The sequence below is a fragment of the Lissotriton vulgaris genome, chromosome 2_1 (genome assembly GCF_964263255.1).
Source record: "Lissotriton vulgaris chromosome 2_1, aLisVul1.2, whole genome shotgun sequence".
Taxonomy (NCBI): domain Eukaryota; kingdom Metazoa; phylum Chordata; class Amphibia; order Caudata; family Salamandridae; genus Lissotriton; species Lissotriton vulgaris.
In genome coordinates, this window is record NC_141687.1 from 1,413,347,938 (window position 1) to 1,413,366,980 (window position 19,043).

A 19,043-nucleotide genomic window follows, 5' to 3' on the forward strand; every position below is an offset into this window, starting at 1 on the left:
CCTTCCTAGCCAACCGCCGGCAGTCGGTCTGGGTCCCACCTGGGTCTGCCGAAATGCCGCCATTGGGAGTCGGAGTGCCTCAGGGCTCTGTATTGAGCCCCACTCTATTCAACATCCTTATGACCCCTCTGGCGACATTGGCAGAGTCCTGTGGGGCCCGGATCGTCTCCTATGCTGACGACACCCAGCTTCTGTTCACCTGCGATAAGGGCGAGGAGTTCGATGGAGATAGGATCCGTGAGTGCCTTGGGGCTGTTTTTAATTGGTTCCAACACAACAGCCTCAAGTGCAACTCGGATAAATCCGAAATACTATTCTTCGGATGCCCATCGGAACCAGATTGGCATGGGTGGTGGCCTGCTGACATGTTCCCTCCAACTCAGTCATCTAAGTGGGCTAAGAACCTGGGAGTAAAAATTGACAATGAGCTTTCGCTCAAATCCCAGGTCTCTACTCTTACGGGAACATGCTTCGGGATCCTCAGAATGTTGCGCAAGTTCTTTCCCCTTCTTTCTGAGGAACATCGGAGGATTACTGTCCAGGCACTTATAGGATCCAGATTGGACTATGCAAATGTCCTATATCTGGGTCTGCCAGAATATCTCCTTCAGCGTTTGCAGGTGACCCAGAATGCTGCTGCTCGAGCGATCTTTGGCCTGCATCGTCGCACTAGTGCCTCTAACCTTCTCCTCTCCCTCCATTGGCTCCCTGTACGGAAGAGGATACTGTTCAAGGCCATGACCCTAGCCCATAAGGCCTTGCATGGTAATGGTGCCAAATATCTCCAGAAGAGGTTGGACTTCTACCGACCTACACGATCTCTCAGGTCGGAAACATTGGCTCTGGCTCGGGTACCACGTATCTAAAGGGCCCGTCTAGGCGGCCGGTCCTTTAGATTTCTTGCCCCTCAGCTTTGGAATTCCCTACCGGTGTCCCTGCGGACTACCTCGAACTTGCTTGTCTTCAGGAAGGACTTAAAAACTTGGCTGTTCGCCGGATAGTCCGCTTCCTATTTTAGGCTCCTGTTTTTTTACTGTTATGTTTTCCAGCTCTTTCTTTAGGTCTGGAGCACAAAGCGGCGGGACACTCCTTTGGAGTAGCCGTTGCGCTATAGAAGTCCCATTTTAACATAACAAAAGTCCCATTTTTTACCGGTGAGCTTACCGGAAAGCTTACGGGAGAGCTTACCGGAGAGCTTACCAGAGTGCGCACCCAGAGCGCAAAAGAAAAAAATTATATTAAAAAAAACATCAAAAATGAATACTTACACAAAACAGCAAATTGTAAAAAAAAAAAAAAGGTTAGAAAATCGATATAGAAAGGAATTAGCATTTAAAAAACCTTTGAAATTCACTGAAAAAACCATAGGTTTCACACCAGTTATAGTTAGGAATTAGCATTTAAAAAACCTATTAAATTCACTGAAAAAACCATAGGTTTTACACCAGTTATAGTTACCTGGAAAGTTTACTGACATAAAACCATTGAAATTCCCACGTTATAGTTAGTTGGACTCACTATAACTTGCGCGCCTGCAATGCACTGCTGATGACGTCACATATTACATCACTCATGACATGGTCAGTGACATCACTCATGACATCACTGATGACACCATCCTTGTGACAGAGTGACAGACCTCCTTTCAGTGTAATATAAGCCTTGAAACACATATTCAAAAATAGTATTTAACATTTTCAAAAAAGTGGAGATACCCATACCAGTTACAACAAACAATTCAGTAATTCCACCATCTATATACACATCCATTCATTCACAAACAGTTCTATATAGTCACTCATATATATACTCACTCATCATATGTAGTGATACACTTATACATCCTGTTACACACCGACAGTCATCCAAAAGTTACTCACACGCATACTCACACATGCAAATAAACTATTGAACATCCATTTATTTGCATATACAAGTATACACACACTACCACCTTACTCCTAAGGGAACTTACACATACTTACTCTCTTAAACAATCACTTATAGAAACACATACTTAATTAAACACGAACTCTTACAATCTCTCACTCTCACATATACTCACTTATATACATCAATACTCACATATACTAGATTAAAACATATGTCGTTACTGATAAAGACACTAGTGACACAGTCATTCACTCACTAACACACACATATAAACATTCATCCACCCATACAGTCCTGCACATATGCTGTCTTCAAAACACATACAAACAGTGAGTCAGTCATTGATGCATCTATGTGCTAAGTAATACCCCCACCAAACCATTCAGACACTCATACTGATACTAAAAAAAACATCTAATAACCCCTATACACACACATATAGCTACTCACCAACCCATGCAGCCACTTATACACAAAGTGAAACACTGATACATATATTTAAATATTTAAAATGTATTCGCTAATATATGTATTCACTAAGATACATTTAATAAGCCAGTTAACCAATCAACTTTTTTTAAAACATCCATTTACACACTTATTAAAACATTTATTCTTCCATCGACCTTTACATATACATATATAAAACATATTTATTTTTCAGAAAGACACACATTCACTGGATGGTGTCATCAGTGATGTCATGAGTGATGTCACTGACCATGTCATGAGTGATGTAATATGTGACGTCATCAGCAGTGCATTGCTGACGCGCAAGTTATAGTGAGTCCAACTAACTATAACGTGGGAATTTCAATGGTTTTATGTCAGTAAAATTTCCAGGTAACTATAACTGGTGTAAAACCTTTGGTTTTTTCAGTGAATTTAATAGGTTTTTTAAATGCTAATTCCGATCTATAACTGGTGTGAAACCTATGGTTTTTTCAGTGAATATATATATGACTGAGGCTATAAGTATCAGTCACGGTGCTGCAACAGCCTGGGGAAATTGGCAAACATAGTCGGCTTGTGGTTAATTAGCTTCTGAAAATCTTGATCTTTGAGGTTTTTTTTACTTGGGTCTGCCATGGCTTAATAATGACACATAAAGTCCCAATAAATCTGTGTGTAAAATTCACTTACAAGTGAGAAGTGGGGCTTTGGTATGTGCCACTACGCAGATGATACCCAACTGCTGATGACCATTGAAGAATGGCACGAGAACACAAGATTAAAATTGAATAACTGCCTCTTGGAGATGGCAACCTGGATGGCAGAACACTACTTTAAATTAAATGCAGGGTAATCTGAATTGGTACTTTTTGGAGGAGCTAAACTTGTCTGGAATACCACTTTGTGGCCCCAGACACTGGGTGATGCCCCTGCTCCAAAGCAATGCGCAAAGAATCTGGGGATCCTTATGGACAATACACTAAATAAATAAAACGAATTTCATTGCGCGCGCTACATTGCCAAATGCAATGCAGTACGCGCAATGAAATTAGTTTTATTTATTTATTTGTTTACTTACCTCCATTATGCCTTCTTCCATAGTTTACTACCCCCCCACCCTGCTCCTCCCCCACCCCGCCCCACCGCCCTGCAGCCCTCCCTCCACGGGCTGCTACTGCTCTCCATCCTGATAATGAATACCCACCTATTCTTTCTTTTGGTCGCAAGTGGAACTACAAAACTGTTCTAGAGAATTGCATCAAAACACAGCATGCACGTACATCAGATATGCCTTACAGCTGGTTGTCACAATAGTGACAACACCACATTCCACTGGGTATACAATGCTATAGTATACAACCGGCACATTTCAACGGATCTCCCACATCTTCCCTTCTTAGAGAACCCTATATTGGTTACTGGTTGCCAGAAGATCCACCTTCAAGCTACTTTGCCTCACCCACAAAGTGATACGTGAAACAGGACCACTTTTCATTGAATAAAATTACCAAACACCTACAACAAAGGAATCCCCACTCAAGATTAGCACCTCAACCGCTAAACCCCTCCATACAAGAAATAAACCATGGGTGGTACATCTATGTCTAAAAACAACAAAGCCCCTGCACTGGATAAACAACTATATTGTCTGGATGACTTCTAGTTTCAGTAGCATAAGTCAAACGTGCACATCGAAATTTCCAAAGTCAATAGATTACATAGTGCTGTAAAAGGAATTCAAATGAAGTAAAGTTTTTGGTATATAACACCGGTTTATTGTTCCTCTTGTACTGGCCAACACGTGTTTCATCGCAGGGAAACAGACTGCGAATCTTCAGGGCCTCTTAAAGAAAGAACCGGAAATGGTGTAGTGGCCAACGCCCAAATGGGCGAAGTGTGGAAAATATAAACGTTGCTCGCGTAGTTTGGTGGTTTCTTAATGTAGTAGTAAGGAAGCCATAACCGGGAGGAGAGAATATGAAGCAGTAGCGCTCAAGTTCAAATAGACAGGCGGATACACCTGACTGAATGTCTTCCCCCTCCTGTAGTTCCCGGCGCCGTTTTTCAAAGACGGCTACTTTGCCTCACCCACAAAGTGATACGTGAAACAGGACCACTTTTCATTGAATAAAATTACCAAACACATACAACAAAGGAATCCCCACTCAAGATTAGCACCTCAACCGCTAAACCCCTCCATACAAGAAATAAACCATGGGTGGTACATCTATGTCTGTTCAAGCAGACAAACTATGGAATTCATTATCCACAAACATCGATAACTATCTTATCTTCAGAAGACTACTCATGAGTTGGCTCTTTCCAACATGACCACCACAATCAAACATAAATGTACAACAAATGCCTGTGCATGTAAATATGTATAATTTGATTTTATGTGAGTATTTAGGTATGTGCATTTCTTTTGTACAACTTATTACTTAATGTTTAAAAATATATAAATATTCTTTAGGTCTGCTTAACAAATAGATATATATAACTTATGGTATCATTTTATGCTTAGCATATATATATAGGTCAGTGTATGGTTTTTCATATAAGTTATTTGATTAGTTGCTTATGGGTCTATGTTTATTTTATTCATCTATATATCACTATGTATAAATATAAACATAATAATTGCATCTATAAGTGCTTTGCTATTGAATATTGAGGAAAGTATAAAAATAAAAAATATGCACAAAATAGATATATTATAAAAATACACAAGTACATTAGTTTTATGTACAGCAACACCTAAAAGTCTGAAGTTCGGCCTATCTATCCATACATGTACATCTGGAACTTTACATAATACAATAATCTTTGTTATTTTACCTGTACATGTATACCGAGTCATTTTTCATCTATACACAATAATGAAACATGGCAACAAGTTTGAGCAAGCATTGGTAAAGCCAATAGATCTGGCCTTCATAAGATGGTGCAATCGGTAATTGTTTCGTTTTCATTTAATGCAAGCGGAGTCCACAAAATGAAATTACAAAAGCATGCAGCCACTGAAACATGGCTGCTGTATGCTTACAATAAGTATTTTAAATTGTAAAATATTTACTGATTGGTCCTTTTTATTGATAATTTTTTAAATAACAAGCTTTTCAGTTGTGCTATGCATTTTATGGATTGTTTGTGAAAGGGACAATAACAAATCACCACCAGGGAAGCAATCAAATTGTGGGCAGCTATATTGTAATAGTGTCAGTTAAACTCTGTACTACAGCAAGTTTAAAAAGGAGAGGGAACACAAATCCCCGTCCAACTGAGCGCCAAAAGTGCAGGCAAAATAAACATCCAACGCAAGTTGATATAAAAATTTAAATAAAATAAAGAACACTTTAAATCAGCTCTGTCATTAAAGTCTAAGGGAATTTTGTAGGTGGATGTGAATAGTGTGCAGAGGTTTTGTGCAGATACTCAAAGTGAATGGAGAAAATGGGTGAAGTTGGGTCTCCCATTGCCCTAGAAGCAAGTTGTTGGGGTTGGAAGCAGGGAAAAAACGAACAGCCCCACTACCAGCACCCTCGGCAGCTGTCCAGCCATTGCCTACCGTTCCCCCACCATTAGTCCCAGCAGCTTCTCAGTATGCATTGTAAACACGGGAGGGGGTTTGCACTCTGCCACAGTCAATCAGCGCTGCACCCAGTAGTGCCAACTTGGTGAGAATTCCCCTTGTTCACTCCCTGTACAAAAGGTCTCAGCTTCCACCCTCCCGAGATCCCCTCCAAACAGGGGCGGATTGGCAATGCGGGCATTCGGGCATCGAGTGGACTGGGACAGGGGAGAAAAAAACCTGCCCACAGAGGGCACGGAGACAGAGAAATGAAAGCAGCCTCGCTGTGGGGCCCTACAGCAATCATCAGCTGTGGCCGCTCCTTCACCCCTGCCCTGCCAAGAAATCACGCTGAGGGTGGGGTGGGGAGGGCTGATTGTTTGCAAGAATCGGCCTCCCTGGGGGCCAGGTTTTGCTCAGACCTTTGAGCCATTTTCACCTCGGCCCCCTGGGGCCCACGCAGCCCAGAAACAGTGTTAGTCTCTTAACACCTCACCCAGGGCCCTTCACATTCAGGGCATAGCAGGCGAGGAAGGATGGTTCTGGCTGTGGGGGCCAGGTGATATTTGGAACTCGCGCCATCTTTACCTCAGCCTCCCCCTGGCTAACGTGGATGGCCCTTCAGCTGTGTTTTGTGCTCCCCTGCCAGGACATTGCCCTGAGGCCTGGTGGGATGGGGAGGGCTGAATAATTTACTAATTGCAGGGGCCTTACCTCTGTTCATGTGCTCCTCAGCTGAAGGTCTGGGGAGGGCTAAGTAGGTTAGTAATAGCAGGGGCTTCGCTGCTATTCAGATGCTCCTGCGCTGGAGGGCTCGAATAATTTTGACAGAAAGGGGCCTTGCTGTGTTTTTTAGTTGCTCAGCATGTAGGCCATTGTCACCTTGGCCCTGTGTCCTGCACAAGACCAGTATCCTCCTACTTTCAATCCTTGTCTGTGCAAATGGTGTTTGATTTTTCTTATGCAACTAACAACCATTGACAAAGCCAATAGTCCTGGCTGCTTGTAGGTGTAATGTTACTTGTTTTACATATCTGGATGCAATGACAGAAGCACCGTGATACCAGTCGGGAGCAGGGGCTCCCGACTGGTATTACGAAAGGGCACGCCCCTTGAATGTGGGCCACGCCCCTTAAATGTGAGCATGCCCCTTAAATGTGAGCCACGCCCCTTAAATGTGGGCCACTTTTTCCATCAGTGCCCGGGCCAAATTGTGATCCCAATCCGACCCTGCCTCCAAACTAGCGTGGTGCCCCAACAGGATGTACACCAGACATCCAAACAGGCGCAAACCGCCCACTCATTACCAAACATTCATACATACATGCACAAATGCACCAAACATTAATTAAAAAAGAAAAACAAACACATACTTACCTGAAGCTCTGCCTCGAAGGTCCCAGGAGGCTTAAGACTGTTGCCTTCCTTGTTGGCTGACCTGGCTCAGCCAATGACGGAAGGCTCCTTTCTCAACGTCATCACCGAGTGGCATGGACCCCACCCCACTCTGTGATAAAGCGTCACTGATTGACACTCGACCCTGAGTGCTTCAGGGCTTAAAACTGAAATGCCCAGGGTGAAGAAATCAGTGACGCTACCCCTCCTCACTGAGGTGAGGGCCTCAGGGACCTTTGCTTAGCTGAGGAGGTCACGCCCACAGGAGCTGTGACTTCCTCAGTCCAGCAAAGTTCAGCTCAGGCAGCCAGGAACCTGCGCAATTAGTGCATGTCTGGCTGATGGCTGCCTGACCTGAAAATTAACAGTTGTCTGTCAGGCTGACCTTTGTCAGCCTGACAGACAACTGTGTTTATGTGAGGCAAAGGTGAGCAGACAACTCTGTTCATGTGGGGCAAAGGTGGGGGGCATAGCCCCTTATCCCTAATGGACTAGCGGCGGATGCTTATTTTCAAGCCTCCTACGCTACCGGTGCATCACTTTCAATATGAGAAAAAGTGATGTACCTTCAGGTCCAAGGGGCTTGTAAATTAGCCCCACCACTAGTTCCTGTGCCCTGAAGACTGGGCTCTCCTTTGCACAGCTTCACTGGAATAGCTTTCAAATGGTGCGCAGTCCAAATACAATGGACTCTGGCTCCACTCAGGTTCCAGTCGGACGGCTGCTCCATCACCTCCCTGTTTACAGCTTCTCCTGCCTGGAGACTCCCTACCGATTTTCCCAACCGAATAGACCTACTCCTGCCCCATAGGTCCTGGGTTTCAACAGTTGTCCCGGCAGATTTCGGTAAAATTGGCTCACGATACGGTTTTATGAAAGGGTAAACTGAAAAAAGTCTGAGGCATTTTTTAGGTGTTCCAAAGCAGAGCTAGATAGCAGCTGTTATAAGTATGCAATTTAATTAACAGGTATGATGCTAGTTTAAAAAAAGTAAACGTTATTTATTTTCTTAGTGCCTCGTCTGTGTTTCTGTGTTGATAAGTTATGTCATTCTTTGCCACTTTGTTGATGTAGGCTTGTAGTCCTTCTTCTATTTTTACAAAATGTGCTATTTTTTGGTCGCACGATGTGATCACCATACCCGTAGGTGCTATCTGTGCGCTCAAGCCATGGCTCATAACCAGGCCTGTCTCCATGGGCAAGTACAGCCAGGTCAGCCACACACAACATCCACTTCACTGATTGAACTGAGACATTATAATGTATTTATTGGAGGTGAGTTCAACACTCCTTATTCTGTTGGCAGTCGACCACGCCCCCTAAAACTGTAGTTTAAATTACATGATGATAACGAGTTTCTGTGCCCTTTGATGTAAAACGGCATAGCTGGCTTTTGTTTAAAAAAGCTGTCATACAGTGTTTGCACCTTTCTTTAATCTAGACAATTGCACAAAATGTCAGGGTCAAGCCACTGTGCAAATGCCTTTCTGTCATAGTTTCTGGCCGGCCTTTTTTTAAATTTGTCGATGTTATAAAGTTTTTGTATTTTGCTATCAATTACAGGTGATTGTGTCACAGAAAAGGTTCAATATTTACACGACAGCTAGAGCACGCGGAGGAACTTAGGGGCATATTATCAAGGGGGTTTATCTCCGCTTTTTTGGCTTTAAAAGCCAAGAAAGCGGAGATAAAATTATCTCCCTATTACCAAGCTGTCGATAACACCAGTTAGCGACAGCTAGTAGGAGATAGCGACCATCTTGGGCCCCACTTTGCATGTCAGTGATATTTATCACTAATGAGATGCAAAGTGGGCGTGCCAAGATGTTAGAGACTGAAAACAGTCGCTAACATAGCTATCTCCTATTACCAACTTTTGGAGATATTCACGCTAAGCGGGAATATCTCCAAAAGCTAACACCTGCCCTGAGCAGTTCTTAGCCATGTTATCCAATGGGAGGTGGATAACATGGCTAAGAGCATTTGCTCGATAATGCATGAATATCGCTGACTTTTCAGCGATATTCATGCATTTCGGCCGTTTTTTATCGCATTTGCGATAAACCTTGTTAATAGCAAGGTTTATCTGCGATAAAAATCGCCGATGTGCGGCGATAATTTTTGTCTCTAAACAAGTTAGAGACAAAAATTATCGCTAGTTGTTGGTAATATGCCCCAGAGAGTCTTCGCATGACAATCATGTTGGGACTTTTGACTTGATTTGCATACCTGAAATCGGATTACATTTTCATGTCATTGTAACTTGAAGAACTTAATTTTTTACTTAAAATACAGTTTAAGCAGGACACATTTTAAGAACATTACGGGGTAGTGTCTAGCCACCTCCTTCTCAAATCTTTGGATACTACAATAAAAACGTCTTTAAGCCCTGAAGAAGTCCCTATGTTTATGAACGAAATGCGTTGGCTGTTTCCTTGTCCTTGCTTTTAAAACTGCAAGAAAAGAAAAGAAAGAATCAATTCTCAGAAAAAGTACAATGTTGTGTGATGTCTAGTTTCTGTGTTCCAATGATTTTGTAACTCTGTTTGTTTACTATCCTTTGATGGGTATAATTTTCCCATATGAGACTTCTTTACTTTGAACTCATATATATGAGTGTGCTTCTCGCTTTTGCCTTACATTCTGTATTTACCTATTTTTTTTAATTAGATGATCCTGTAGCATGTTTATAGTTATGTAACTATGACATTATTTGTTTCTCTTTTAAGGTCTGTCTCCTGAAGACATTCTGGCTCCCACTTTGTATCACGGCTATTATGTCAGACCCAGAATCAAGAAGCAGGAGGATCGAGGTTTCTCAGAGATCAACAAAAATGACCACAAGTTCCAGGTATTCCTTGATGTGTGCCATTTCATGCCAGATGAGATCGCAGTCCGTACAGTGGACAACCTGCTGGAGGTGACGGCTCAGCACCCTCAGAAGCTCGACCAACATGGCTTCATCTCCAGAGAGTTCAGCCGGACCTACATCCTGCCCATTGACGTGGATCCCCTGCTGGTTAAGGCCACGCTCTCCCATGATGGCATCCTGAGCATTGAGGCTCCCAGGCGCGGCACCGAAACTCCAGCTAAGATCCATCCGGTGAAGGTTGAGCTGCTGCAAGAACAAAAGAATAAGAGCCCCGGCACTGGTAACAACAATGGAGGATATTGAATATGGTGAGATTTGCAGAATTGGCAAGGATTGCAAGGGGTCCAGGATACCACCAGCAAATGTCATTCGTGTTTATTTCATAGCAAGACTGAGCTCCAACAAGTGCCGGTAATATCACGCTTGGTACTAAGTCCCTATGGAGACTGTTGTCCAACCTTTGAATCCATGCGTTCTTACCTGGTACCTTGAAGAATCTGTCCTACCAGGAAATATTAAAATATTAAATGTCCATTTACAGAAAGTCAGACCTTATTGTGTGCTAATTAAATAACTAGACTCACTCTTTCACTCTCAGGGTTCCATAAACATTTTTGACCTCTGCTTAGTTCTTGGTTGCATTTATACAATGTGTTTGTTGCTGTTTCACTACTTCATTACTCTGGCGTTTGAGAACTGTCACCCGCCTCTTCTCTTGGACTGGCCCAGTTGAGGTGCCAGGACCTCAGACACTGCCTGTAGTAGGGCCCAGAAAGGCACCCAGTTGTAGCCACTCTGGTGCCAGTGTGCAGCATGGCCACAAACTGCATGGAGAAGTCCTCAGTAACAAAGTCTTAATGGGTACTAATACGCGTTTGACCAGCTTGCTGCTGTGTGTGGGGTTCCTCCGGTGATCTTCCTTGTCTTCATTAAATTGTAATAGACCGTGAGGCCACTAGCGGGAATGAGACATTCTCATAAATCCGGACACCAGTCTGACGTGACTGACACTTTACTTGAAGTATATTCAGAAATTCTTCTTAACAGTCGCGGCTGGCATGACTTGCGGGTGAGTGAGTCGCGCGGGGGTTTAATTTTAAACAAATAAATAAAAAGTTAACTTACCTTCGTCATGAACCAACTGTATACAATACACTGGAAAACAGATCATCTAACACCAAATGCAATGACGTCAACCGACCTTTTTTTTTTTTTTTAAACCTTTATTTGGAGATAAGCAAGGAAAAAGGAAGTGCATACATGATACATACAGTCATAAATGGCCATTACAATAGTACGACATACTCAAAAAAGTCCCGAGTACAGAGTGGCAAAGCAGTCAATATATATAGCAATATTTAAATTCACATAGCATGTCGGAGAATGATGATCCAGGACGAACAGGTAAGCTGATGACACGATACAGTATGGGCATGTTCAGTTAGCGCAAAAAAAATAAAACAAAAGGAGAACCAGCAAGAAGGGCTAAGACCCGACAGGAGGTCAATCTCTATTTCTACCATCTGAGTGACATACAAGGAAATACAGCCCCCTTGAGCTCGCAGTAAGAGGATGCAGTTCAGCCCCCCCCCCCCGATACCTGAGGATCAGCAAATGTAGAATAATATCCCAGCCCACCGTGCTGCAGTTAACCAACACCTACTCGGTCCTCATGTTCAGAATCTGAATCCTGCACAGCTCTAGTTAGGAGGTACACCTGAAGCGGGCTCCAAAAGTCCTTGGGCCTGCACCTCACAGGCATCAATTCAGAATAGACATTATATTGGTCCTGACAGTATATGAGGTCATTCAACCAATCCTGGAAGCGCGGTACCCTGCCCCGACCCCAGCAGCAAGCAACCCTACGCTTAGCCAGAAGCAGGGCCACGTCAACAAATCTACGATGAGAGGCAGGCGCGTCCTTAGAATAACCCAGCAACATCACCAAGGGGTCAAACGTCACTCCATCCTCCGCCATAGCCTGCAGGGCCACATGGACCTGAGTCCAGTATTCCAGAACCCCCGCACAACTCCAAGCCAAATGCAGAAAGTCAGCACCTTCTGCTCGACACCTAGCGCATCTGTCATCCTCCGATAAATGAAACCGAAGTTTCCTCGCCGGGGTGTAATAGTACCTCTGGACAAATTTGTAATGGATGATTTTCAGGCGACAACTGGAAGAAACATTGGCCGTGAGTCCACAGCAATACTTCCATTGCTCGTCAGTAATAGGGGCTCCCAGCTCAGCAACCCACTGCACACGCACCCGATTGGCCGGGACAGAGCGCTGTCGGCGAATAGCACCGTATAATTTCGACACCAGGTGACGCCCATCCGAAACCAATCGCACATGGAGGGGGAGGGTGACCTCCGGCTCCGAAGGGAAATCCGGTAACAAGGCACGCATGCCCTGCCTCAGACGAACATAGTAAAACAGCTCCAAAGGGGAGCAGGCAGCAGCTCCAAAGAAATGAGCCTGGGTACGGAAGGCACCTTCGTGAAACACGTCACCCCACGTAAGAATACCGAGCCGCCTACACATTCGTTGAAACCCCGTTTCCAGCAACAGAGACAAATCAGGATGATAGGATAGAGGCAGGGCCGGCGAATAAAGAAAGGAGACACCCAGCAGTCGTGCTACCCGTTTCCAAGCATCCACCGTGCATGTCACCGTCGTTCGAGGCGTATCCACATCTGATACCTTGCCCAATACTAACCCCTCCAATGGGAGCGGATGGGCAACCCAATGTTCAGCCGCTATTTGGGGCATAAACGGGGTGGGGCGCATCCAGTGATAAGCGTAATGCGTTTGAGCGCTAAGATAGTAAAGCTCAAATTCAGGGACGTCGAATCCTCCATCAGAATAGGGTAGTGTAAGGGTAGCCCAAGCCACCCGCGGCTGTTTGCCCCCCCAAAACAATCGTATGAGCTCAGAGCGAAGTCTGCGAAAGAAATAAGCACCAGGATGATATGGAAGGTTTTGAAAGAGGTACAGGAAGCGGGGCAAAACCACCATCTTGATAAGTGACGCCCGACCGGCCATGGAGAGAGGCAAGGACATCCATCTAGTGACGTCGTCTGCCAGTTTAGTAATAGCCACACCATAATTAAGCCTGATCGTTTCTTCTCTGTCCAATGACACAACAATGCTGAGGTACCGCAGCTCCGAATCGCACCACTCCAAAGGGTAATCAAGAGGAAACCTAGCCACAGCCGCAGTAAGGGGGAAGAGTTGGGATTTCCGCCAGTTGATATGGACACCGGAGACACCCCCAAAAGCAACCAGCTCTCGCAAGAGCGCATTAAGGTTGCTTTCAGGATCTTTCACATAAAGCGTGACATCGTCAGCGTACAAAGAGATCCCGACCTGACGCTGAAGACAATTAAAGGCGCTCTGTTGGTGTAGCTGACGAATCCTGCAGGCCAGAAGCTCAATGGCAATGGCAAATAGGAGGGGCGAGAGGGGGCATCCATGACGAGTCCCCCTTGTGAGAGGGAACGGGGGGGATAGCACCCCATTCACCACCACCCTCGCCATCGGATCAGTATATAAGAGCTTAACCCATGAAATAAAGATCCGAGGAAAGCCCATCCGACAAAGAACATCTATAAGATAGCCCCACTCAACGGAGTCGAACGCCTTAGTGGCATCAAGGAAGATGGCGGCGACCGGGATATCTGGAGCGATGGTCGAAATAAGGGAAAACAAGGTGCGAAGATTGTGGGAGGTAGCACGACCGGGCACAAACTCCGACTGATCGGGCAGAACAATAACAGGCATGAGCTCAGCGAGCCTCACCGCCAGGACCTTCGCGAGTATTTTGACATCGCAGTTGAGCAATGAGAGGGGCCTATAGGAACCCACATCCAACGGATCCTTTCCCGGCTTGAGCAGCGACGTAATAGGGACCTCCCGCATGGAACACGGCAGTCGCCCCTCCTCCAGGGACTCCTCAAAAACCTCGCGGAGGACGGGGGCCATAATGTCCACATAACACTTATAAAATTCAGCAGGAAGGCCATCCAGACCAGCGGCCTTCCCATTATTCAAAGACATGATGGCATTCCTGACCTCCTCCACCTCCAGGGGCCTACCTAAGAACGCCCGATGATCATCCAACAGCCAACAAAGCGCCAACTCATCAAGAAATCCGCCATATCGTGTCTCACCAGTCTGCTGTGTCGTGTAAAGGTGTGCGTAATGGTCAATGAAGGTACGCTGAATCTCCGCAGTGTCCCGACAGCGAGTGCCATCCGGCAAAACCAATTCCAGCACGTCCGACCCATGCCTTGGATGTCTAGTAAGGGCAGCAAGGACTTTACCGGGCCGCTCCCCCTCACAGTACCTCCTCGCCGTCCAATACTTTCCCCTATGTTTAGCCTCCCTGGCGGCCTCCTCTTCATACTCGGAGAGCTTGGTACGGAACTGGCTCAAAAGACCGGGATCCGAGTCAGCCTGCATCCTGCGTTCTAAGTCACGCAAGTCACCCTCCAAGCCCCCGAGGGTCCGAACAATCACTTTAAGCATTCCACAACTTTTAGAGATAGTGACTCCTCGGATCGTAACCTTGAACGCCTCCCATATAACCTCGACACTGTTGACAGAACCCTTGTTTCTGGGGAAGAACGCCTCCACCTCCTCGCCAAGCTCCTCCCTGAACACAGGGTCAAGCAAAGCAGTCGGAAAAAGGCGCCAAGGCGGGCGCGGCCTTTGCAGCCCGGGAACAGATAAAACAACCTTCACCGGGCAGTGATCAGAATACGTACGAGCAAGATGCACAGCTTCCCGTAGGCCAGCCGCCAACCCCCCAGAGAGAAACACATAGTCCAGCCTCGCCCATGAGCGCGCATGTGCAGTGTAATGAGTGCCCTCCGTAGTGGCAGGGTGAGAGTACCTCCAGCTGTCAATCAGTCCAGCCTCCTCTACAACCCCACGCAGAACTTCTCTAGCTTGCACATTATACTGAGGACTCCCGTCCGATCTATCCAACTGAGCATGAAGTGCAAAGTTGAAATCCCCCCCCACACAATGTAAGTGGCATCTACAGCAAGCACATGACCCCACAGTGTAATAAAAAAGGTTGGCGTATCAACATTGGGAGCATAGCAATTAACAAACAGCACAGTGACCTGCCCAAGCCGCCCCCACAGTAGCACATAGCGCCCCTCAGGGTCCCCCATAGATCCCAGTTCTTGAAATGCGAGCGATCTTTTAACAAGGATAACAACCCCGCGAGCATAAGAGGAGTAAGAAGCAAACATCCTGGCCGCAGCCCACCTCCCACCAAAGCTGGGGGAAGGTCCGGGTCGCAGATGCGTCTCCTGGAGGAGGGCAACATGAATAGCATGCCTGTCCAAATACTGGATCACATTACGACATTTTCTGGCATCATTAAGACCCCGTACATTCCAGGACACAATTGATATCTGGTCTATAATGACAGTCGACATTAGCCATTTTCAGGGCCCCACAGGACCCAATGAGCAAAGGCGGAACGTCCGACTCCCAGCAGCAGCCAGCAGCAGGACACCAATCCAGGACGCAGTCGCCCCACCACATACACTCCACACACATCCCAGCCATCTCCAAACCAAGCAACCAGAACCACAACAACCCCCCCCAGCTGCACCATCCGTGCAACAGGCACCAAGGAAACACATCGCGCAGCACGCAGCAAACACAGCTCATCCGGCCCACAACCCGCACACGCGTTCCTCGTGTAGCGCGCTCACCACCACGCGGTCGCCAAAGATGGCGGCCGTTCCTCTCAGGCCCACAACGGACGAAGGCCCCAGGACCAATGCCGCCAAAAATAAAAATGGACCAGCCGAAGCAGCGGGCTCGGAGCCGCGCCTGTACACACAGACAGCAATAGCAATCCCCGCAAGGACCCATGAGGCCTGGGCGAGCACGTGTCGTCAGCATCATCCCCACCCCACCCACCCACCTGATGACACCCCAACTATCAGGCCATGCACACCCCCACCCCCCCCCCCCATTCCCCAACACACATCTAGTCAACCAACAAAGGACTAGAATCCAAACCAAAGGTACAAGTGGGGTACACCCTCCGGGGAACCCTCTAGAGGTGCACGACACCACTCCCACACACCACGCCAGTGTCCGAGCCAACGAGTCCCAAATGGCCCCAGGCGCAGCGCGGGGGGGTGGGTGCCCAGAGCGCGAAATCAAATAGCACCATCCTGCGGTTCCATACCGACCCCAATAAACGCCACCCATACATACAATTGCAAAACAGGCAAGATAAGGCCCCCGCCTCAAACAAATGGATGGCAGTTAGGCCTCCAATGCGGTCAAGGAAGTCAATGCAAAGGACATACGTCTATAATGTCTCAATACAAAATAAAGAACAGAGTCACCCCAATCAGGCGACCTCCTCCTCAGCCGCCGAATGTTCATCCTCAGGGTCTCGATCACCTCCTCGATCTGCAGCCGCTCGATCGCGCTTGAGGCGCTTTGCAAAATCCTCAGCATGCTGTGGGTTAGTGAAAAAGTGTTGCTTAGCCTGGTGCGTCACTCTAAGCTTGGCAGGGTAAAGCAAAGCGTAGTCTACTTGCAGTTCCCGAAGTTTCTTTTTCACCCCCAGGAACTTACGAGGCTGGTCCTGCACCATCGGCGTGAAGTCGGGGTACATGGTGAAAGACACCCCATCAAAGGAGAGGGCCCGATTGGTGCGGGCAGCCTGGAGGGCAGCGTCCCGGTCACGATAGTTTAAAAGACGCGCAATGATGGGGCGCGGTGCGGCTCCAGAGGCCGGCCGAGGCCCCAGTGACCGGTGCGCTCTCTCGACGATGAACTGGGACGAGAAAGCATCCGCACCAATGGCGCCCACCAGAAGTCTCTCCACATAAGTTTCCATCTTTCCAACATTCGTTGACTCCGGCACACCTACAATACGAACGTTATTGCGCCTACTCCTCGCCTCCAACTCCTCATTCTTAGCGGCAATTACCCGCAATATATTATCCATTCTCGCCAGCTGGGTGGTATGAGTGGCAGCCGTGTCATAGTGGTCCGAGATGCGCTGTTCCGCCGTTGTCAGGCGTTCCTCGTGCACGTCTAGCTTCTGGACCACCGCATCCATGCGCGACGATATCTTGTCCACCTTGTCCACTATCGTGGCAAACCCCTGCCTCATCTCCTGCATCATCTGGTGAAAGTCCGGAGTTGGTGGCTGCGGCACGGCATCAGCGACAGGCGGGGGGGGGAGACCGCGAAGTCCCAGCATCCTGGAGCAGTCGCGTTCCCCTCCTAGCCACTCCAGAGTCAAAGGACAACTTAGATTGTTTAGTGTCCGGCTTCCCCATAGTAAAGCGCTAGTAGCACAGTGGGGCACCAAAGTCAAGAAGAGTTAGGCTGCAGGCCGGCCCAAGTTCTAGGCCAAGCGCCGAAAAACGGGGGCACGAGCAGGCATGTACGCCCCGCCACTCCCAGCGAAGAGAAATGGCCGTCTCCGCTTCCAGGCCAAAGGGGTTGTTCTCCAGGCGACCAGACGATGATCCGCTGTGTCTCCGTAAGCAATAGTTCCTGGGCAGGCAGATGTAGGAGCCGAGAAATCAGTTCAAGGATAGGGTGCATCCAGCATCATGCCCGGCCGGCAAGCAGGCCCGGTGGAGAGAGGCAGAGCAGGGCCTACACTCCACTTGCAGAGCCGCAGGCTAGCGTGAAGGATGACGCCGGGCTACGGAACACCCGGCCTCCAGAGCGCAAGTCGGGGAAACTTGGAGCCCTCGTAACTTCGGCCAGCAACCACCGAATGGACCAGGAGTTGGACCGTGGGTGGCCAGTCGGTATCCCAGTGGATCTATAGGGTCAGATCAGGGCGCAGCGATGGAAATCAGGATCCCTAGGCGGATAAGAGCTCCGGGCAGCAGGAGCCTCACGACAGTGCGGCCATTCTGCAGTGCGCCCTCTAGCGCCCCCACGTCAACCGACCTTGACTCCCAGGGCTCGAGTTGGGGTACCACGCGGGTGGATGGCCCCCCCCACTTATTTTACTGGGAGCTCGATTACTGGAGCAAATGGAGCCACACATTCACTCTTTGGCCTCTCTGGGGCGAAATCTCGCCCCAGAGAGGCCAAAGAGTGGATGTGTGGCTCCATTTGCTAAGGGGTGAGCGAGGGGAGGCAATGAGTCTGATGGTGCAAGCCACCTTTCCTGGCATCACTTCCTGTCGTGACAACAGCGTCCCCCCACTTCTTTTTTAGGACTTGTGCCCTGTTGACTCCGTTCAACAAGAATCACAGGCAGGCCCAGACTGGTCATAGCGGGCGGGCATCAGGCTTTTCCCCAGGAGGTTGAAATGGTGGGAGACGGTTTTGTTCCTGGTAGCCCGTTTCGCAGTGGTGCTGCAATACCAGTCCCCAGTAATAAAAGCAGCAGTGCTTCACACTTGCACCTCCACAGGGGGCTGGTTCGACAAACTTTCCAGGGCTGCTTTGGGGTCCCAGTTCGGCCCTGATAAGGGACAGTGAAAGGAAGACAAACTAGGAGAACGTTAGAGGGCCATACAAATGAAAGAAGAGTACTGTAAACATGCTTATTACATAACACAAGGTAGCAACACAGCATAACATAATATAACTGCTGGCCTTTAACGAACCCAAAATGAAAGTTATAGCACTGGTGATACCAATCTGTCCAACACCTCTTTCCAATGAAAGTAAAATGTGTGGTCAGAATACAACCGGTATCCAAGGTCCGAAATGTGGGGATTACTGTTGAAAAACAACACAAAACATTGGCGCCACATGGTGCTGTAAAGCCAGGAGGCAGTTCAGCCGATAGCAGCTAGACAGCCCCTAATAATTTAATGGAGGGACCACGTGCGCCCTGT

At 47.4% G+C, this 19,043-nt stretch overlaps 1 protein-coding gene across 1 annotated transcript in view; it reads left to right on the top strand.

The window, feature by feature from the left end:
• The window catches only part of HSPB2 (heat shock protein family B (small) member 2), a 50,100-nt gene extending 39,372 nt beyond the window's left edge, over positions 1-10,728 (top strand). Inside the window, exon 2 of the mRNA XM_086958853.1 lies at positions 10,042-10,728. Within this exon, the coding sequence (XP_086814979.1) occupies positions 10,042-10,487 (446 nt within the window). The 3' untranslated portion in view covers positions 10,488-10,728. The remainder of the gene's footprint in view (positions 1-10,041) is intronic.
• The last annotated feature ends 8,315 nt before the right edge of the window (positions 10,729-19,043 follow it).